Source organism: Cucurbita pepo, chromosome LG08, assembly GCF_002806865.2.
Source record: "Cucurbita pepo subsp. pepo cultivar mu-cu-16 chromosome LG08, ASM280686v2, whole genome shotgun sequence".
In the NCBI taxonomy this organism is placed as follows: domain Eukaryota; kingdom Viridiplantae; phylum Streptophyta; class Magnoliopsida; order Cucurbitales; family Cucurbitaceae; genus Cucurbita; species Cucurbita pepo.
Genome location: NC_036645.1, coordinates 7528418 through 7550147, shown reverse-complemented (window position 1 = coordinate 7550147; position 21730 = coordinate 7528418). Strand labels below are relative to the sequence as shown.

Sequence of the window (21730 nt, the reverse complement as noted above, 5' to 3'; positions counted from 1 at the left end):
GATAAGCGACACGTGGGTCCATTCTCGATGGCATGACCGAGTAAGCTAAGACAGTCGACGACGTCCCATGACATGGAATGGCGTTTATGGGAGGTCCTGATAAGATAAGCGACACGTGGGTCCATTCTCGATGGCATGACCGAGTAAGCTAAGATAGTCGACGACGTCCCATGACATGGAATGGCGTCAAAACACGCCGGCCATATGAATTAGGAACCTTCTGAATTTATATAAAGATTTAAATACATTCTTTTGATATCCAAATTTTCAAATCTTCCCTAACACCTACAAACATGGGTCCACATGTAATCCAAAATCAAAGAACTAACAAACAAAAAAAAATCTATTTTGAAAATAAAAAAAAAGAAAACATTTCCCCAAAATTGACATTTCAAGTATAATACTCATATTTAATATATATCTGAAAAGAAGAATTTGAAAAGTAGGTTGCTTTTTGTATGGGACTCGTTCAAATTCCAACCATCACCATCCTTTCCATGGAGCTTCCTTTCTTCCATTTCTTCTACACCTATCTCACACCCTCCGCCCCTCCCCTTTGACTCTTCTTCTCCCCTCCATTTATGACCCACTTGACCTCGATTCCCACTTTTCTCATATAACCCATCAACCCTTCTTCTCTGTTCTTCAATTCCCCTGTTTCTTCATCCAATTCCCCCCTTCTTCTTGTCGGATTTCGCTACTTTACCTGAAGAACATCAAAGGGTCGATGAACGATTTGTTCTCCTCTCGCTCTTTCTCTCGCGACAGCCATGTCGTTGAGATGGGTATCTCCTCCTCTTCCCCTACTGCTGCTAATCTCGACAAGTTCTTTGAAGACGTTGAATCTGTGAAAGATGAACTCAAGGAGCTTGAGAAACTCTACCAGAACCTCTACGACTCCCATGAACAGAGTAAGACGCTTCACAATGCTAAGGCTGTTAAGGACCTCCGATCTCGCATGGATTCTGATGTTTCCCTTGCTCTCAAGAAGGCTAAGCTCATTAAGGTCCGATTAGAGGCGCTTGATCGCTCCAATGCCTCCAATCGGACCCAACCTGGCTGCGGCCCTGGATCGTCCTCTGACCGGACTCGGACTTCTGTGCTCAGTGGGTTGAGGAAGAAATTGCAGGATTCGATGGAGGGGTTCAATAATTTGAGGCAACAAATCTCTTCTGAGTATAGGGAGACCGTGCAGCGAAGGTATTTCACTGTTACTGGTGAAAATCCGGATGAGAAAACCATTGATATCTTGATATCTACAGGTGAGTTAACTCCAATTCACTCTGTCAAGTTCTTTGCTTATCAATTTTGGCTCGTGGGTTGAAAATTGTTGGGAGGGAATCCGACGTTGGCTAATTTAGGGAATGATCGTGGGTTTATAAGTAAGGAATACATCTTGGTATGAGGCCTTTTGGGCGAGTCCAAAGCAAAACCACGAGAGCTTATGCTCAAAGTGGACAATATCATACCATTGTGTAGGTCCGTGATTCTATGGTAACATAGTCATGTCCTTAATTTAGTCATGTCAATAGAATCCTCAAGCATCGAACAAAGAAATTGCTAGTCTTGAAGGTGTAGTCAAAAGTGACCCATGTGTTGAATAGAGGGTGTACTTTGTTCGTTGGCTCCAGAAAAAGAAGTCAAGTCTCGATTAAGGGGAGGCTGTTTGAGGGCTACGTAGAGCTCATGGGAGGCTCTATGGTGTACTTTGTTCGAGATGAGGATTGTTGATGAGAATTGTTGGATAGATCCTCGAGTGTATTTGTATTTAGAACGAATAAGAATGAGCTTGAACTAACATGATGAGATATCTCCAACTATGCAGGGGAAAGCGAGACATTCTTGCAGAAAGCCATTCAAGAACAAGGAAGAGGCAGAATCTTAGACACCATTAGCGAGATCCAGGAGAGGCATGATGCAGTGAAAGACCTGGAAAGGAATCTGCAGGAGCTGCATCAGGTTTTCATGGACATGGCGGTCTTGGTACACGAACAAGGCGAAAAACTCGACGACATCGAGAGCCATGTGAACAGAGCTCATTCTTTTGTTCGTGGTGGCACACAGGAGTTGTCAAAAGCAAGAGTATACCAGAAAAGCACTCGTAAATGGACGATTATTGGCATTATCATTTTGCTGATCGTTGCCTTGATTATTATCCTCAGCCTGCGCCCTTGGACTTGGAATGGTGGTAATAGTAGTGGCTCTACTCCAGCCCCTTCAACTCCAACCCCCTCAGCCCCAACTCCTCCAGCCACTTGAAATGCAGCGCCTAGGCCTGCCTCGTTTCTACGATGTTTGACGAGTAGTTTCCTACCGAAAAACTCTCGATCGAGCCCTCACACCGTTCGTCTGTATGTTACTGCCCATATTACCTCGTTTTGTATCATTATTTTTGTTAGATGGAGAGGCCTTGATGTCATTGAATTAGCAGGTGAATGGTTCTTTTGGATTAGACACTGTTGTATAAACCCATTGGTGCTTAGATTCTTTTGTGTAATAAATTTCATATTTCAGAGTAAATTAGTGTATGTATCGTGTTCTCTATCTCCGAATAAAGTGACCGACTTGAGTCTAGTCAAACGGATCAAAATATCATATTCTCAAACAAAAGATTAAGACTAAAAGGTACTACGAGCTAAAAATTATAAAATGAAAAAGTAGGCAAAACTCAGTAGTAGGAGGTTGAGACGTTTAATGTCTTAGGTTTGTGTCTCTGAGTGAAAAGCTAATATGCGAAAATGTTTGATGTCTTTTGAAGCTCGTGTAAGAGGTGTGAGGTCTTTTGAAGCTAATATGATCGTGTTCTCTGTCTTTGAGTATGCGAAAATGCTTGTGAACCTTTAACCTCTTGATCGAGAGGGTATGTCGATTATCGAGCAATGGTCACTTTAAATCTTAGAACAAATGAATAACTTGTGCACGAGCCACGAGGGAGTCTTGTATATTCAAATCGAGCTAATAATTATTTAGTTTTTAATATTTTTAAAAGGATATTTATTTAATTAAAAAAAGAAACTAAATATAAATAAGGCAAAATTAATAAAAATATTTATAAAAAAGAAGTATTTTTGAGTATTTGTTTAGGGTATAAATAATCAACAAATGTCATATTTATTGGAGTGGAGGTCATCTCCATCTCTCCTTATCAATTCGAACAAATCTGAAACCGCTTCAATGAAAGCGCGTCTTTCTAGTTCTTCCCTCGCTTTCCTCCGCCATGGGAACACTGCGAATCATACCTAACCCACTTTCTTACTCAATCCACCTGCAATTAACTCCTTACGACCTTTCTATCAATCCCTTCTCGCAGATATTGCGCTCAATTTTACAGGTGATGCCTCCATTTCATTCGATTGTTTACACTGTCCTTCTGCTTTTCTGGAATGAGGTTATTGTGTTTAAAATGCAGATGGTATGTTTGATTGAAGGAATCTGCCATGGGAAGCATTACCACGCAGCTCACATAGCCGCTGTATTAAGCAGGGCTTGGCGTGCTGGGGTTGAGCGAATCATTGTGAGTCTTTCTTTATGTTGTTTTTTTAATCTCTATTAGCTTGCGATTGTGAAGGATTATCCCCCGTTTCCGTGTTCTTCATTTGTTGAGCTCTATTGGTAGATTGTGAATGTTCGTTCTGTGTTGATGTTCTAGTACCAATCCAACTTATGGTGGTTGATAAAATCTATCGTCATTCAGATTTAATTTCAATTTTCATTCTCTTTGAATACTTTTTTGAACTCTTCTGAGATTAGGTAAGTTTGAGATCCCACCTCGGTTGGGGAGGAGAAGGAAACATTCTTTATAAGGGTGTGGAAATCTCTTCCATATGAACCAAGAGATATCAATCAGACAATATACTTCCATATTGAAGAAAAATGAAGCTTCATTGTTATAAATTTTGGGTGGATCATAATTTAGAGTAATTTAGAATTGATGTTTCTTTACGAAAGTTACAACTTTTGGAAAGCCTCGTGAAAGGTTGAGAGTTTTCATTTTGAGGCTATATATTGTCATGTATTGTTATCTTTGTAAGATATACTTAAAAAATGTAGTAGAAAGAGCATTTGTCCTTTCTTTAGCCAATAACTAAGTTTCTTTGCAATTTTATGTAATTTAGGTTGCATGTAGAATCATTCAAGCTTAACATGATGAATTTGAACACTTGTTTGATATCAGAGCTTTTCTCCTTGGGCTGATTCTTAAACAAGTATTCTTGCCTTGAGATATTCAATCAACAAGGTAATCTGAATCTTACTCCCCTAGTAGTGATTCCATATCATTTGGTATCAGAGCTTCCCCTAGTAGTGATTCCATATCATTTGGTATCAGAGCTTTTCTCCTTGGGCTGATTCTTAGAAGTGGGTTTGATTCTTAGAAGTGGGTTTGAGCCATGAGAGTAAGCTTAGAATTCTTTTTAGTACAAGAAATTCGAAGGGATAAAAAAAGCATGGATTATGTTACAAAGATAATGTAGTTTATTACATAAACCAAAAGCAAACATCACAGTTATCTTTATACAAACCCACAAGCCAAGCATCTTTGTTCAGCACAAATTGCTTATGACTTTCTGAATTTAAACAACCAAACACTAGACTTCATAGACATTCTTCTTATTCTACATTGAGGGTCACATACAGAGTGCAGAATTCATACTTTTGATTCTCTTATTCTTCAAACAAACCCTTTTGTTTACTGCAATAACTTCATACTGGATATCTGTTTGGATGAATCTTTTGCTTCTCTCAGCTACCTCTCATTATGAGATGCAGAACAGAGAGATAAGAATCATCATAAAGAGCTAATGATTAGAGCCAAAAATGACTTGCCATTGCAACCAAACGCGGGGACTATCCTCTTCGCGAAGCCTGAAACAATTGCCATCAACGACGACATTGAAGCAAGCTGGATTTGGTCGCAACAAAGACAGGGTCTTGGTGCAGTGACTTGCACCAAGAACCCATTGCCTTACCGGTCAAAAACAAAGGTCACAGCAGTTGTCAGCTGCTGCAACCCATTTGGGGAGAACCATGCCATGCCCTCCTCCATCAATGATCTCTGCCAGTGACTGCATTGATGGTCCAATATGGTTGATTTGAAAACGTTGCAGTCCCCTCGAGAACATGCTCGATACCTCAGAACTCAAGAGATTAAAGCCCCTCCCCTCCTTGGCTTCATTTTGGGAGTTCAAGGTTCCACTTTCTGATTGCAGAACCTCAGAACATTGAGAACCAGTTAAATCAGAAAGATTGACATCATCAACTTTCTTTGGTACCATAGAACTCTTCTCATTTGGCTGATTCTTCATGTTCAGGAAACGGCCACCGGATCCCCGTGGACGGCGCATTGCATGGAGATGACGTGATTCATGTATATATGGCTGTAAGACAGATATGCAATCTATATCAGCAGGAATAATGTGGATACTAGTTCTGCACAGGACAAAGAAAAGTATTTGGACTGAAGGATATAATCGAGGCATATAAATCACAATAACAGTTCGTTCAGACAACAGAATGAACATGATGCTGGATAGTATATCATATTGAAGTGTTCAAAAGCTAGGACAGACACCTCTGTAAGACTTATACTTAAATACCTTTCGAGTTCTTGCAGGTCGATTCTTCATCATTGCCTTGGCACGGATCTGCCTGCGCCTAATGATTCCATGATATTGCTTTGCATTCACATAAATTGGTTCATCATCCGTTGTTAATCTCATTGGCAGCATAACCCGACCCTAATTATTGCAAATGGTTAAGTTTTTGCTCATAGATTAGGCAGACTGACCTTTTCCAGATAGCTTACAATGAATAGCAGAACCCATTCAACAAATATTTTGTTCAAAGAAAATTACATCTCTACCATACTAAAATACATGAAACCCTGAGTTGTGTTTCCTATTAATTTTTTTTGGCAGCATTCATCTAGGAGGCCTAAATGTGTCATCTCCTTCGCACTATTTCTGGTTTTTGGCTATATTGTATTGTTTTCCACTCACCATTTTGATTTTTTTGCATACTTAGCTCTGCCTATGCACATATCTAACAGAGATTCATATTCACCTATCTAACTTTTTTTTTTGTTGGAAAATATCTATGAATATAAGACAATTCACATTGAATACATATAAGGAAAAAAGGAAGGTAAAAAGGAAGTGGTTGAAGAATGGAAGGAGACATACTGGTATTTGAGGTCCATAAGCTGAGAGGATGCCATAATGCTGTTCCATGTAAGGATAATTTTCACATATCTACATTTTTCGTCTTCATAATCAGTAACATATATATGTATAAAGCACTGTTTTAGGGGGGGAAATTCAATTAACATTTTAGATCCTACCAGGGGCTGGCCGAATCCGAGCTCGAAACGGTTGTGATATTCTGACAGAGGTGATTGCAGGGAAAAAACTGGTGAAGGTTTTTGTGCATCCACAGAATTCTTAGTGTCACCTGCATGGATGTTTCAAGAGGAGTTTTCTCATCGGATAACAAGCTCACCATGATGATTGACATTTTAACTCAGCCAGCACAAAAAGAGGTAAAAATGGTAATAGTCTTCCTTGAGTTTCATGCTACTTTCTTTCCCTCTTGTTTCATAAACATTGAGATTTTAGCTAAATCCTTGATGAAGTATTAGCTAGAAAATAATATTCTGAAGAAGGGATGATAGAAATATTGGTTGAGGAAAATGGGAGATCCAGTTTTAAGACTAAATACACAAAAGAAAAGCATATTGTAGTAGCGTCGAACCTAACCATTGGGTCCGAGAGTTGTGTATCTACCCTATTGGGTAGAACAAAGGGTCGTAGTTAAGCATACAAAGAAAAGGGATAGTTGCCTTCGGGTAGAGGGTCAACCGGCAGTGCGGCTTCTGTGTTACACAGGGTGTACTTCAACAGTAGATGATTGGGACATAAATTGCTCAAGAAGATTGCACTCTACTGTCAAGTCTATATGGTGACCTGGGATGCATGTTATTTCAGTAGTAGTAAAGCCCATATTGAAGTTGGAACCTTATTAGAGGTTAGTCTTGAATAGAGCTTAATATCCATTATCCACAATGAGGCCACAAGCTTGGAGATGTTCAAAGAGCTCCCTACCCTCCCAGCCTAAGCAAACTCAAAACACTGAAAGCATACCATCCTGATACACTTTCCCTCTCGACTTCTCCAGTCCCCCAACGTCACGTTACTAAGCTATAAGTCGAGCTGATCAGCACAAACAATCTAGGTCCCTCCTCCCCTAACTTGTTTCCTCTTACAAACATTTGTTATCCATGGCCTATCGCATTTTGGATAGTAGTACCTCAGAGCATATGTTTGCTACATGTCAGATTAGAAGTATCCAGCTTCTTCGTCAACCTACCTATGCTATTCATTTTGAATAAACCATTCCCTAGTCACCTCTTAATCAACTTTTGAGTAGCCTAGAGATGTGCTTGTGATATTGAGTCACTCGAAAATTTGTAAATCCACCATTTATAAGCAACTCTTAATAATTTTCATGCTTTTTGGCAAGCTTAAATATGATCATGGAAATGAAAATGAACCGAATGAACAAAAAGTTACCTGGATAGATGGAAAATGGAGCAGTGTTCAGTTTCTCCAAACCATGAGCAGCTTGTTTAGTGGCAGCAAATTCCTTCCCATTACTGTCAAGTTGTTCCTTCACCTGACCAAAATCCCCAAAAATTGAGTGGGAACCTAGTCCAAAGGCAGCACTCCACAGACGAGTAGGGGAAGATGATAACTGCCCAAGGGAGTTTGGAACAATCCCTTCATGTTCTTTCAAATACCCAGTTTGTGGTGCCATTTTCCAACAGTCAAATCACCAAAATCAAAATACACGAGTTCCTACAATCAAGAGATGAAACCAAGAAAAACCGATGAAACTAAATCGAAAAGGGCCAAAAAGAAAAGAGGGGGAAAAAAACACCCACATGAACTTCCTTCAATCACTAAACAATCAAAAACAGAAGAACAGAGCACAGAGAAACAGATAAAAACAGAGCAACAAAGGAAAAAACAAAAGAACAAGGCGATCGAACAAACAATATCGAGGATTATACAAACCTAGATGTTAAAAAAAAAACCCCAAAAAAGAAGAAATGAAGGAAGAAGAAAGCAGAGCAGAGACAGAAGGTGAAAACAGAGTACTCACAAGAAGAGGAAGAGGAAGAGGAAGAGGAAGAAGAAATCGCAGGTGGTGGATACAGATAGAGTAACCCCATTAGATAGGAGGAGCGCCGTTGGTCCATTTCAAAGCAAACCAACCACTAACACACAGAGAGAGAGAGAGAGAGAGAGAGATAGAAAGAAAGTGAAAAATAACAAAAACCCACTAACCAATGATCCATTCATCCAATCTCTGAATTTCAATTCCCCAATTCCGTTTCTTTAATTTGCTAAATCCAATGGATTTAGATTTACATAAAAAATAATAATAATAATAATAATAAATACAAATTAACTACTCAAACTTAGCTTAGTGAATGATTGGTTTTCTTAATTACCCAAATCACACCCCTTAATTCAACTCAATACTCTTCCATCTCTCATCTTCTTTGCCTCACCGTCTCTCAATCAAGAACAGTTTTAATATTAAAAATAAAAATATCATCATTTTTTTCCTCTTATTTTATTGCATTTATTTCACTAATTTACTACTTTAAATGATGCCATACATTATTCCAAGTTACACCATAAAGTTGACACCAATTTTCTACTTATATATATATAACTATTTTAATATTGTTTGGGAATCTATTAAAAAAATTATTTTTTTTAAAATAATACCATTGACTGCATTTTTTTTTTTTCTTATTTTGTTTGACAGACATGTTGGTAATCATGACGTTTTTAATTTAAGTGATGATTTAGACAAATAATTGATTCATAGCACTCATTAAATAACTTATTTATTGAGTAAAACATAATAATAATAATAATAATTTGGTTATTGTTATATTTTATTGTTGAATATATAGATTTAAGCCTGATCATTATTTTCTGTTTTATATAATGTACTTGTTCTAAAAACTTTACAAAAAATCCACCTAAGTAAAATTGTGCATTGGAGATTCAACTACAATCTTTTACTAATTAAATCTTATCTAAAGTTGACTTTTTACACAATATATATTTAATTCAATATAATAAAAATTCAAATATCTAATTTTTTTTAATCAAGATACAATCGAAGAATATATATATATATATATATATAGAGAGAGAGAGAGAGAGAGAGAGATGGGTTTAAGGATTAAGATTAAGCATCCAATTAAAGGCAAACCCACTAGAAATAAAAATTAAAAAGTGTGGGTTTTTTTAGAGTGGCCTCCATTTTATTTTTCGTATTTTGAAAAAAAAAAATCTTTATGGGTAATAATTGCATCAAATAAAAAAAAACATACACTTTCAAAATTTAATAGATTTCCTCTTATTTGAATTTTATTTTAAATCCAGATTTTCATTTTTACCATCTCTTCTAATTTTTCTTTACTTATGTAGATAGAATTTCATGATAATATTTATTAATTCGTTATGATTGGTTTTAGAAGAAGAATAATGTTTTTAAGTAATTTTCAATTCATTTTGAATGTAATCGAGGAGAAATAGTTGGGATTCACTTAAAAATATCGAAATTAATCCATTGAAATTTTTTAATTTTAGTAAATATAATTATTAGTTTACGATTTTAATTAATAAAACAAGTAAATCAATTATAAATATTATTTTGATTTTGAAGATTATTAAAAATAATTTGCTAAAAAAAAAATTTAATTTGCTTTGGTTTCGTATTGCAAAAATTAAGATAAATCAATATGAAATCAAATGATATTAAAGACATTAGTTTAACAAAAAAAAAAAAAAAACCTATATTAATTAAATTTAATATTTAATTTTGCAACTACAGCTAATTTTACAGTCTACAAACATATTATAATGCATCTTGAGCCATATATATATATATATATATATATATATATATATCTGAAAATATAAAATACAAATTGACTTTATTGAATTTCTTATTTTTAACATTAAATTATTATTATTATTATTATTATTGCGTGCATGCATGCATGGGAATGAAAGTTAGGGTCGAGTACCAAAGTGTAGGGTAGCCTTTCCCTTTCTCTCTTCTACCTTTCCAATCAATTTAATTTTAAATATGAAAAATTAAAAACACCAAAATAATAATAATAATAATAACAATCTTGGGTTCTTTTTCCCATTAAAATCTTAATTAATTATGGTTGAATGACTATTCCTTTCATATATATATATATATATATATTGGTAATGGTCACTTCGTTGCTACGTGTCAGTTTAAAGAAAGTAAACGGATATCTATAGGAATGATATGTATATAATTAAAAGGATTCTCTCGACTATTTAAATCTTCCACTCACATCATATTATCCAATCAACTTTTAATATCTAACGATTTAAATAAAGAAATAATACATAAACAGATTGAAATTAAGTTCGAAAAAAGATATCTATAAAACTATTTTATAAAGTACTCTTTCTATTTTAATAACTCAATCATATAAACTTTAAAATTAAACTGGTTTAGTTTTCGACCGAAAATATAAAATATATATATATATATATATATTATTAGGTTAACGTAAAATGTATTCCAAAATTTATTGCATAAATCTTTAAATGTTCTTGAGAAAAAGAAAAAAAAAAAGAAATATTAATATAAATTGTATAAAAAAAAAAATTGGAGTTGAAAAAAAAAATAAATAAAAAGAGAGAAAATTCAATGGAAAAAGAAAAAAGAAAAAAAAACAAACTTCATGGATTCCACGTCACAAATTGAAACTTCATATGCATGGTGACGTAATTCACACCTCATTGAGATTATATATATATATATATAAAAATTTAAATAAATTGATAACAATAATATAAATAAAAGTACAAATACAACTCATCTGATTCTATTATTACCCATATATGGTAAGAGTTTTGGTTGTAAAGTTACTTGAGAACCGAATAAATCAACACGTGGCGTCCATGTAATAACTCTAATGGAATATTATCTCCCTTTTGACCTTTTTTTTAATGAATTTTTCTTTATTTTCCAATTAAATATTTAAATAAATAAATAAATAACATTAATCCCCTCTTAAATTGCTACAAATTTTCAACACATTAAAATTAAAATTTTGATGAATATCTCACCATATTTTTTTTTTTATTATTCATATTTCAAAAAAAAAATCCACGTAACTCACCCATGCCTTAAATTTCGGGGCCGTTATAATGGCTTCAAAGAGTTGAACCTATCTCTTTAGTCGTAATCGTGTATTCATGCTGACCTAACATTTTTCAGGTGAAACTTCCCCCGAATTTAAGCGAGCTCCCAAGCACATATTTGGAAACTAATTAGAATCAGATTTGTTTCCATTTCTAGCTCCTTTTATTTTAATTTACTCTTACCCTCATAAAATTTACCCCTAACATTTTCATATATATCCTAATTTTAAAAAATGCAAAATTTTTAATTTATAAATATTAATTTTTGGGCTTATGACGAGAAAAATAACACATTTAATTTAATTTAAGCCCAATTATTTTCTCATATTCTCCAATTAGAGACAAAATAACGAAGCATTATTTATAAAGGTGTAGAAACTTTTCCTTAGAAGACACATTTTACAAATATTGAAAGGAAATCCGACAGAAAAAGCCCAACAAAAAAAAAACAATAACTACTAGCGATGGGCTTGGGCGGTTAACTTCTCGTGTACACGCTTAGCATTTTTCTCATTTTTTGTTTTTAGAATAGGACAAAAAATAACTGAAATTGGGTTGAACCAAGAACACAGGTATCGAGGCATGTTGGACGTGTGTCTCATAAAAGGCCGACTACAGAATTTGGGCCTGGGCCCAAGTTTCCCTTCTCTCTCCTATTTAGCGATCTAATTTCAGTGTGTAACATTATAATAAAAATAAAAATGTAGGTTATTATAAATATTATAAGTCCAACAATGATTATTAGAAATACATTTTTGTACCTTCTTTATCCATTCACTCCATATTATATAGTTTCCATATAATATCAAAACACAATTAATAAATTTTCTAATTTCAACTCTTGCATTATCATCCTCATATAATTATCTAGCTTGGATTTTTTTTTTTTTTTTTCTAATTTAAATTCCAGATTGTTCGTTTAAAAAAAGAATTATATTAAATTAAAAATAAAAAGAAAAACCTGGTTGTTCTTTAAATTTGAAAAATACCCTTCTTAGTATCTAAACCATTTATTAGTCTAAATGTAGGTGACATTATTAATTAATCAACTAATAATGGTTTCATTATTTAAAAAAAAAAATTAAAATATTTAAATTAGACCTAAAATAGAACGCATAAATTTATTAGATATTTTAAAAATTAGATCTAAAATAGAATAAATTTGAAAGTTTGATAATCACTCTTCTTTTTTAGTTTATTAACCATTTAGTTTGTACTTTTTTGTTCTTCAAAATTAAATCTATATATTCATTTTTAAATTTTAAATATTTTAAAAAAAATTATATATATATTTGTTTTCTTTTATAATTTGACTAAAAATTCAAATATTTTTTTTTTTTTTTAAGAGGAAGCTTATGGTAAAGAAATTATAAGAATATAAATTTTTTTTAAAAAAAAAGATAAATGATTATCAGACTGAATTAACCAAAATCACTTCTAATTTAAATATATATATATATATATATATATATATATATATATTAACTTTTAACCTTTGTAAAGCATGGTAATTAAAATTGATTTTTATTTTTTACTTTGGGAAAAAGAAAATATAAAAGATGATGAGATTGTGACGAATTAATTAAAAGCACAGAAACAAACTATGTTTTTATAGGTCCAGATATGATTCTAACATCAACCAATTGAATGCAATAAATGCGTTTTCATCGCCAGCAACTGCTTCTAAGTCTCCTCTTATTTTCCACTTTTTATTTCTTTCATTTTTAAAGTATATATATATTGTAATGCCCAAAAGAAAATTGGGGAAAAAATAAGAATTGAGTAAAAATGATAAATAAATAAATAAAACCTCGTTGGCCGCCATAAAATGAAAACCCAGGAGATGTATGTGCTTTAGGTAAGAGAATGTCGGGGTCATTAGGTGTCAGATCTTGAATTCTGAATATTGGGTATTAGTCATAGTTGACTGTCTTAAGTAGAAAATCTAGGATATGCATGCACTTCAAGTGAAGACTAAACGAAAGTGTTGGCGGCTCAATCATAGGAACTTCAAAGTTAAACGTGCTTTACTTGAAGCAATTCTATGTTGGGTGTCCTCTTATGATATGCATGTGAGTAAGGATAAAGTATGCTAGAAAGATTCGTGTTGGTCTGTGGTGATAGTTTTCACTCTTAAGAAGCAAGGAATAGGTAATGTGACCCTGTCGTAAGGGATGTAGGAGAATATCAGGGCTATCATGTGTCAAATTCAGATTTCGAATCTTGGGGTATGAGTCGTTACACTGAATGTGTATCTTAGTAGTTTGTATTATCCGACTGTGTCCACATATGTATCTCAATAGTTGGTTGAGGCACGCGGTCGGTTCCCTCTTGTTTATGTTATCAAGTTCCGTGATTGGACTTATTAACACATTACTTTGTAATTTAGTTATGAATAAATACCTTTATTATCTTCGTCACAAATTTAAATACAATAAATATATTCTTATTCTAAAATATTAATTTGAATATTCCAAATAAAATAATTTTTTTTTTGGTCAATGGGGGAGTAGAACTTCATTATTTAATTCTCGAAATAAACACTTACGAAAACTACTCATCGTCTTACCATATATAGATAAAAATTTATAATTCACTAGTCGAGCGGTCATCAATCTCTCTCATCGATACTCACCGCCCATTATGCACTCTCGCCTAATAGTCATCTTCTTTCATTTATTGCAGCAGTAGTCTCCGGCAATGTAGATGAGATCTACTGTCCCTAATCAGATCAAAACGTTGTATCGTCGTCTTCCCCAAATCAATTGTGCGGCATCGTGGGTGTATCGTCGTTGTAGACCATCGGTGAGTACTCTCTCCCAGTCGAGTTTCTTCTTTCTTTGTCTCTCTCCCTCACTCTCATTGTCGCTCTCGACAGAGTAGCCCAACACTGTTTCCGTTGAGTCTAGCAACTTCAGTAGCCGGTTGAGTTAGATTGACTTTAATTTTTGTCTATTTTAATAATCCAGAGTTGAACGGCTGAGTAAGTATCCGTTAAGCTTGTTTGGTCATGATTAAGAATACAATAGCAGCGTTTTGTCCCAAGATTTGTACATTAAATTTAAGATTTTGCTTTAGAAATCGAACTAAATTGATATTAAGTCAAAGGAGAACGAGTTTCGAGTTACCGTTAAAACTATATAGGGATAAATTGGGTATTTCTTGAAATAAATATAGGAGTAACATACGAAGATATTATTATCGGTATGGAAAATTTTCTTTTATATATAATTTACGTGAATAATAATGATGATGTATGTATGATGGAAATTACATGTCAAGGACTGTCACGTTAGTCACGTGAGGTTAGAATCTCCATACCAGAGTTACAAATTCAAGTAACTGCTTGTGATTGGTGCATCAATTTTTTTCATTTTAAAAAAATAAAAATATTTATGCAAATTTGTTTAAAAGGGTGATATACTTTGAATACTATTATTTATTTATTTATTTATTTAATTAATTATTTATATTATTTGATAAAAATTTGAAAACTTTTTGAGCCATGCATGTGCTAACCGTTTCTGAGTCGGGTCATGTTTCAGAGGGTCGGTTGTTACGATTATAAATTGTTTTTAATTTTTTTTTTAAATCACAATTTACTAGATGACAAAAATGCCCCTAGTAATTCATTTCCCAAGAGATTAAAAACAAAAACAAAAAGTAAGAAGTTAATCTCCTCCTCCTCCCTCCCCAGCCCTATAAATAGACTCCATTGCTGCACCTCAAATTCAGAGCTAAGAACAAACCAAACAAGCAAAGAGGAAGGGAGGACAGAGAGGTGTATCGAAATGACGAGGAAGAAGGTGAAGCTCGTGTGGATTGCAAGCGACAATGCAAGAAAAGCCAGTTTCAAGAAGAGAAGGCTCGGATTGATGAAGAAAGTGAGTGAACTCACTACTCTCTGTGGCGTTTACGCCTTTGCCGTCGTCTACGGCCCCGATGACGACAATCCAGTCATCTGGCCGTCCCTCTCTGCTGCTCAACATCTCTACCGTCGCTTCCATAGCCTGCCGGAGGTCGAACGCCAGAAGAAAATGACGAACCAGGAGACCTATCTGAAGGAACGTACGGCCAAGGCGCAGGACCTGTTGAAGAAGCACATGAAGAAGAATCAGGAACTCGAAATCGACCTTCTGATGCACCAATTGCATCAAGGTCGTCAGATTTACCAACTCTCCACTGAAGAATTGCTCGGATTGTTCTGGATGGTCGAAGAGAAGATGAGAGAATGCCGAAAACGAATCGAGTATCATCAACAGGTGCATCGTCTTCATCCTCCTCCTGGATTTGTTTCTTCTAACACTCCTTTGCTTCCAACAGGAAGTAACGAGATGGATCTGGTGGATAATGGAAGGAATTTAATGGATCAATGGTTTATTGATATGGTGATGAACTCGAACGATAAAATCGGAGGCAGTAGTAGCAGTATGGCAGGGGAGTTAGGGTTCCAATCTGAAGGAAATGTCGGAGGAAATTCGATGATGGAGGTCGTCGATTTGGGCGGAAGAACAACAATTACTGCTGAGGGAGATATGGATGAGAACAATCTGCTCTGCGATTGGAATTTTGGGGGAACAGGTTGCGGGATGAGCGAGATTGAGAAACTTGTGAGCAACCTTGGTGGCGTTGACGACAATGCAAGCCCTATGGATTTGGCTAATCCGCAAGCGAACTACGGAATAATCGGTGACGGCGGCGATGGAGCGAGCGTTGAAGCAGAGATGATGCTTCATGGATTATTCGGAAGCGGAACCCGAAGCAGAAGCAGCAATGGAACTGAAAATGAGACTCTGATCGAGAAAGTGAACGAAGAGGAGGAAGAAGAAGAAGATGAAGATGATCTTCTCAACAAGGAATGGCCAAACAACTTTACTCCATGAACGCCTTGCTGTTTAAGGTCTGAATACCTGTGGTGATCTCAATAATGGAGGATTTGGGTTCTGAATCCAATTTTCCTCTCAGGGTGTTTTTCCTTTTTTCTTTTTTTCCTTTTTTCTTTTTCTTTTTTAATGTATCTTTTGATGTTATGAACCCTGAAATTACCTAAACCAATAGGTTAGGGCTCAGTTTCTGGTCACCACCTCAATCCTAATCCCCCCCTTTCTAAATGTAAACTAATGGGAAATATTTAGTCTTAATTATGCATTTCTAAGACAAAAGCTTCATCCAAATCTCTCCAAATACATTACAGAATTCCCAGATGAACATAAACAATATTTAATGCTTTTTTTTCTTAGTTTAATGTATAATCTTAATCCTAATTACTTAGTTCTAAAATTTATATCATGATATCGACTCTATAGGATAAGAAAATTAATTTTCATTTTAGGAGTCGATAGTCTGATTTTTCATTCTACGAATAATTCTTAAACTAAAAAAAAAAAAAAAAAAAGTGATAAAGAACTATTTTCAGTACATGCATGCACGTCGTACTCCCGAACAAGATATTGTTCCGTTAGTGCATGAACTTTATTGTGATGACGGCATATTAGACGTGTCGGATTGGTGAAATCTTTGAACTAGATCGTCTTGCCTTAAAATTTTGATAATTTTTTATGGAGCGATACGTTGACTTCGGAACGTGTACTCATTTCTTTTGTAGAGAGAATAAATGATACGGAACAAAATTTAGTAATTATTGAAAAATATTTAATGATTATCGATACGTTATCTTTTACTCTCCGTCGATATTACAATATATGTTAAATTACATCTTCGGTCCCTAAAGTTTCAAAAATTGTAAATTTTAGTCCTTCAACTTTATACTTTTGTAATATTCGTAAATCTACAAAATATAAAATTAAAACTTAAAAGTTTCGTTAAACCTAAACTTTAAATTGTGACCTAATTTAAATCTTATCGGTGACTTCTTAGATACAAAATTTTGAAAGTTTAAAGTAGGAGTATTCCTGAGTTAGATTGTGACGTTTTTCAGACCCAACCTAATTGTTTAGGGTTAAATTTTTTTAATTCAAACCACTTATATTCAATAATGAACCCCTCGTAAAACATCTATTTATTTATCTTCAAACATTTAATTAAGATTTACAACTCAACTTCGAAATTTATTTTTAAATAAAAATAAAATAAATATATGCATATATAATTGTATAGTTAAGCAAAAATGTATATATTAACCTTAAGAATAAATATGAGCTAATTCGGTTAAACTCAATCTAATTTAAAAAAATAAATCCATAAATTAACATAATACATAAAGTTTTCGTTTATTTAAACTTAATCCAATCTAAATAATCTATTAATCGACTCTTTGAACGCTCTTAATTCAAAAATCAAATAAATACAACAAAAAAGAAAACAAAATTGAACGACTAAACTTATAATTTAATTTAAAGAAAGAAATACAACAAATTACCATGTATTATTAATTAAAAAAAAATTAAATAATTAACATCATAAAACATCAGAAAACTAAGTCAAAATTGACTTTAAATTCACAGTAGACACTAAGGAGAATAAATAAAAATAAAAAAATCATTGATTTTTATAACATTTAAAAGTCACGTGTACAACACGACATGTTCATTTATAAGTATATAAATATAACCAGCAACTCAAACCATTCATACTGAAATACCGCTTCTCCAAAGGGATCATTTTGCAAATCTCATCCCTTTGCAACTTAGTCCCTTCACTTTAAATTTTATTTATTTAGTCCCTAAGCTTTCAGATGTGTATAAAAGATTTATTCTCGGTCGTATATTCAATATTTTTTAAATTAATTAAAATTTTAAAGTTCTATAAACTAAATTTATAATTTAATTGGAAAAAGAGAAAATAAAATAAAATAAAATTAAATTAAAAGGCAAGAGGTTCACCAACCACAACCAATTAAACTCTGGTTTCAAATACCAATTCAAACTGTTTTTGTAACCATAATGCCCATTTCACACATAAAATAATAATAATATTAATAATATTAATTTGAGTAATTAAAAAGCTTTCTTAAGTCAAAATGACAACTAAGAATGAGATTGTACTAATTAATTTCGCCTTCATTGCTATATAACAAACTTTAATATATGAGATTTTCTTTTGTGACAACTCATTTTAACATTCACCTATCACAATTCTTCGTTTAATTCACAAAACGATTAACTATTACAATTCATCCCGCCTTTCAATTTTTCACACCGGTTTCATATTTTGTTTTCAAAAGTTGTTTTACAATTATAGTACCAATCAAAATCTCATCTTTAACGGGGCAACTATTTTTAAGCTCGGATGTTCCTAACATGTATTTAGTTTACGGATCGACCCGAAATTTCAAGTTGGTGACTCGAATTACCAGCATAGAGCTCACAACCCAGCCCACCATCTCTTTTCGGGTTGGGTCGTCGGATTGGATTTTTAAAAAATCATATTTATCCACTGTACATATCATATTAATAACTGTACAAACATTCATAAGGCACAATGCATTACTAATATCTATTACAAACCTCAAATCTTATTAATTTTCGTAATAATCTTAAAAGTAAGGTCGAGTTGGACATGTAAACCCTAATTTTCACGTTGGTTGAGTTGACCCGACTAAAAAAAACTCTAACCCACAAACAAATTTTTTTCGGTTTTTAAAAAAATTCAACCTTTACCATGTGAATAAGGTAATCCTAGTTATTCAGGTCATCAAATTACACAAACACCCTGAATTTGTGAGATCCCATATCGATTGGAGAGAAGAACGAAGAGCATGTGAAATCTTCTCCGTAACAGACGCGTTTTAAAAACCTTGAGGAGTAGCCGGAAAGAAAAAGCCCAAACAAAACAATATCTACTAACAATGGGTTTAAACCGTTACAGAATTCTTCTAAAACCAACCACTTCAATACCGCCAATGCAACGAATCCGTGTTTCAAAACCAGAGTAGGTTTAAAAAAATATGACATTGTTTGAAGAATATTTTAAACCTATCATCAAATATAAAACTAACAAGTGTTCATCTCAAAAACCATTACAAAATGGATGAAAAGAAGAGAGAGAGAGAGAAAGAGAAGAGAAAGTTAAAGATAAGATCAGTCAGCAAGTGAACAAAACAAAACAAACAACTTCAACAAAGCTTGCCTGGTTTTCCCATTTCAGTTACTAAATACCCAAAGAGCTGTCACCTCCACCACATATTGTCATTTTCTACACCTTTTTTCATTTTACTTTTTTTTTTTTTTTCGTAAAAATAAACAAACAACAACGTCAACTGAGCTACGTTTACATTGGCAAAATATCTAATTTCGAGACCACAAGAGTCTCCTTACAAGCACATTGAATAATATTTACGACGTTGGGTAGAGTGAGGGGTACGTTGAATAATGAGGATTAAACGAGAATGGCGCGTAATGAAGAAGTTACACAAACAAACAAAAGAAAACAAAGGGTGTTTAAGAAGGTGTCCCACAGTGACAAAAGCAGGCTTAAATTAAGGGGCTTAAAGTCTTTACCATTGCATGCATGACCCTTTTAGAAAGGGGACAAATTTAGGGTCTTATTTGCACAAGTGTTTGATAGGAGCAGTCAAACCCGCTCCTCCTCTTCCTCGTCCTCGTGTTCTTCTTCTACCAACACGACACACCATGCATACATAAATTTAATTATTATTATTATTATTTTATATTTATTTTACCAAAGAAAAATTAAATGAAATGGAATAAATGTGAAACCATCTTGAAAGAAAACAAAAGTTGTAGGTATTATCATAATCCTCGCCAACTTTACCTCAATTTTTTTGACAATTGTAGAAAATTTTTGTTACAAAATAGTCGTTTGTGTGAAGAATTTGTGAAAAGAGGTGTCCACCAGATATGTATTAATGGGACTTCACAAAACTGGCACAATTGAATGAATTAACGTTTATTTATTTATTTAATTGTTTGGGATTTTTTATTTTATTTCAAATTAGCATGGTGTAATTTTATATAATTCAAAAAATTTAATGGAGAATTTTTTTAAAATTAATATTATTATTATTTATTATTATTATTATCTGGAAATTGGAGGGAGGTGGCGCGTGAGTTTGTTTATTCGTCGTTGGCCAGAAAATGGGGGAGGCTGGCGGGACGAGAAAAGCGTGGGGAAAGCTTTTGGCGGCTATGTAAGTTAAGCGAGGGGAATAATAAAACGAGAAAGGGCTGAGAGGGCACGACTTTTCTTGTTTTTATTTATTTTTTTATTTATTTATTTTTATTCCTTAAATATTTATTATTTTGTATAAACTTTTTTCTTAAATATATATTTACAAATATCTTAATATTATTTATTTATAATCTTGTATTTGCAACTGTATGTATAAATAAAAATAAAATAAAATAAAAAATTTAATGTATGTGTACAATGAATAAGACAAAAATAAAAAAAATAAAAACTTGAGTACATGTTACAAGAATTGTGAATGATTTTCATAATGAAAATAAGTATTTTAAAATTTTAGTGTGAAAGGATAAATTAATAATTTGATCAATTTAAACCCGAAACTTTTGTTGGTTTATCGATTCAAAAAACGAAGGTTTCACGCGTGTGCAAACTTATAATTATATAAGTATTAGAGTCGGATCGATAGTGTATCCGAAATACTCTTAGTATACATATAAGGTAGCCCTGCGTATGGGGAATCATTTAAGATATGAAAGGAATTTGATGCTTAAACTGAATTACAACATACATGTATGGGAATATGCATTAACCAAAATATATGTGCTATGCTCTATTGGAAGATCTTGTTGTACTGACTAGTGAGAGAATCTTTGAGATTCGAATACAGATTGAAGAGCGAGTACTGGCGAAGTTTTGAGACTTCGTACCAAGAGTTGAAAACCGAAAGGTGCTTATCGGTGCCCGAGAATGCTAGTTGTATAGCAAGACTGCAATCGACAGGACCGCCACGATATTTGCAGTTGCTTGTTCTGATTGCACAATCCTGATTGTTGATGCATACAAAGGTATTGTTGTTTGAGCATTGAGCACAACCGTCCCTTTTCCAGAACAAGTTTTGCAGCCTGCCCTTCTCGAACTCGAGCACCTGTACACGAGAACATTTGATGGAATTGATGCCGAAGTGGAAATAATCATAAAGAGCACAATGGATTGTCCAAACACTTCTCTAGGATTAGAAGTAAACATGCTCTGAAAATGTAACGGCCCAAAACCCAACGCTAACAAATATTGTTCTCTTTGGGCTTTCACTTTCGGGCTTCCCCTCAAAGTTTTTAAAACACGTTTAGTAGGTGTTGGCTTTTTGGCCTTGATCTCACTTTAATTAATTTCAATCAATTAATTGATGTTTTGATGATAACAAACCTACTTTTTAATTATTAATTATTTTCAGTATTTTGAACTGTCCACAGTATAAGGTCGGGAATAACAATTTCAACGACTTTTCAATTACTCAAATTAGAGCTAAAACGAAGAAAGTACAGTCGAGACAACATACCCGACGTGATGATGTG

At 33.5% G+C, this 21730-nt stretch overlaps 4 protein-coding genes and 1 long non-coding RNA gene across 6 annotated transcripts in view; 3 read left to right on the top strand and 2 right to left on the bottom strand.

Moving 5' to 3' along the window:
• Positions 1–486: 486 nt before the first annotated feature.
• LOC111800295 (syntaxin-121-like) lies at positions 487–2574 on the top strand. Its single transcript, XM_023683917.1, has 2 exons — positions 487–1262; positions 1826–2574. The coding sequence occupies exons 1-2, from the start codon at positions 728–730 to the stop codon at positions 2257–2259; spliced, it is 969 nt and encodes a 322-aa protein (XP_023539685.1). The 5' UTR covers positions 487–727; the 3' UTR covers positions 2260–2574.
• A 1857-nt stretch (positions 2575–4431) lies between these two features.
• Positions 4432–8770, bottom strand: LOC111800296 (nuclear transcription factor Y subunit A-10-like). Its single transcript, XM_023683919.1, has 6 exons — positions 8158–8770; positions 7566–7850; positions 6338–6447; positions 6180–6248; positions 5595–5735; positions 4432–5375 (listed from the first exon to the last, which is right to left on the bottom strand). Exons 2-6 carry the CDS (start codon positions 7807–7809, stop codon positions 4971–4973), a joined length of 969 nt encoding a protein of 322 aa, XP_023539687.1. The 5' UTR covers positions 7810–7850; positions 8158–8770; the 3' UTR covers positions 4432–4970.
• Positions 5096–6711, top strand: LOC111800297. Of its 2 annotated transcripts, none has more exons than XR_002815978.1 (3): positions 5096–5187; positions 5310–6227; positions 6341–6711. It is a non-coding gene; the product is annotated as an uncharacterized LOC111800297 (long non-coding RNA). The 2 variants fall into 2 exon arrangements; XR_002815977.1 differs by having other exon boundaries at positions 5112–5229.
• A 6220-nt stretch (positions 8771–14990) lies between the features above and the next one.
• Positions 14991–16438, top strand: LOC111800368. Its single transcript, XM_023684021.1, has one exon. The coding sequence runs from the start codon at positions 15062–15064 to the stop codon at positions 16151–16153; it is 1092 nt and encodes a 363-aa protein (XP_023539789.1). The 5' UTR covers positions 14991–15061; the 3' UTR covers positions 16154–16438.
• Positions 16439–20802: 4364 nt separating this feature from the next.
• The window catches only part of LOC111799707, an 8754-nt gene continuing 7826 nt past the window's right edge, over positions 20803–21730 (bottom strand). The window contains exon 3 of the mRNA XM_023683156.1: positions 20803–21303. Within this exon, the coding sequence (XP_023538924.1) occupies positions 20989–21303 (315 nt within the window). The 3' untranslated portion in view covers positions 20803–20988. The remainder of the gene's footprint in view (positions 21304–21730) is intronic.

What these genes read in the sequence shown, in the direction of transcription:
- LOC111800295 (XM_023683917.1), top strand. Translation starts at nt 728, where the DNA reads ATGAACGATTTGTTCTCCTCTCGCTCTTTCTCTCGCGACAGCCATGTC. An exon ending in TGATATCTTGATATCTACAG is followed by an intron (nt 1,263 to 1,825) that starts GTGAGTTAACTC and finishes CCAACTATGCAG; the next exon opens with GGGAAAGCGAGACATTCTTG.
- LOC111800296 (XM_023683919.1), bottom strand. Translation starts at nt 7,809, where the DNA reads ATGGCACCACAAACTGGGTATTTGAAAGAACATGAAGGGATTGTTCCA. An exon ending in TCGGATTCGGCCAGCCCCTG is followed by an intron (nt 6,249 to 6,337) that starts GTAGGATCTAAA and finishes CGAAAAATGTAG; the next exon opens with ATATGTGAAAATTATCCTTA. An exon ending in CTTATGGACCTCAAATACCA is followed by an intron (nt 5,736 to 6,179) that starts GTATGTCTCCTT and finishes TGCAATAATTAG; the next exon opens with GGTCGGGTTATGCTGCCAAT.
- LOC111800368 (XM_023684021.1), top strand. Translation starts at nt 15,062, where the DNA reads ATGACGAGGAAGAAGGTGAAGCTCGTGTGGATTGCAAGCGACAATGCA.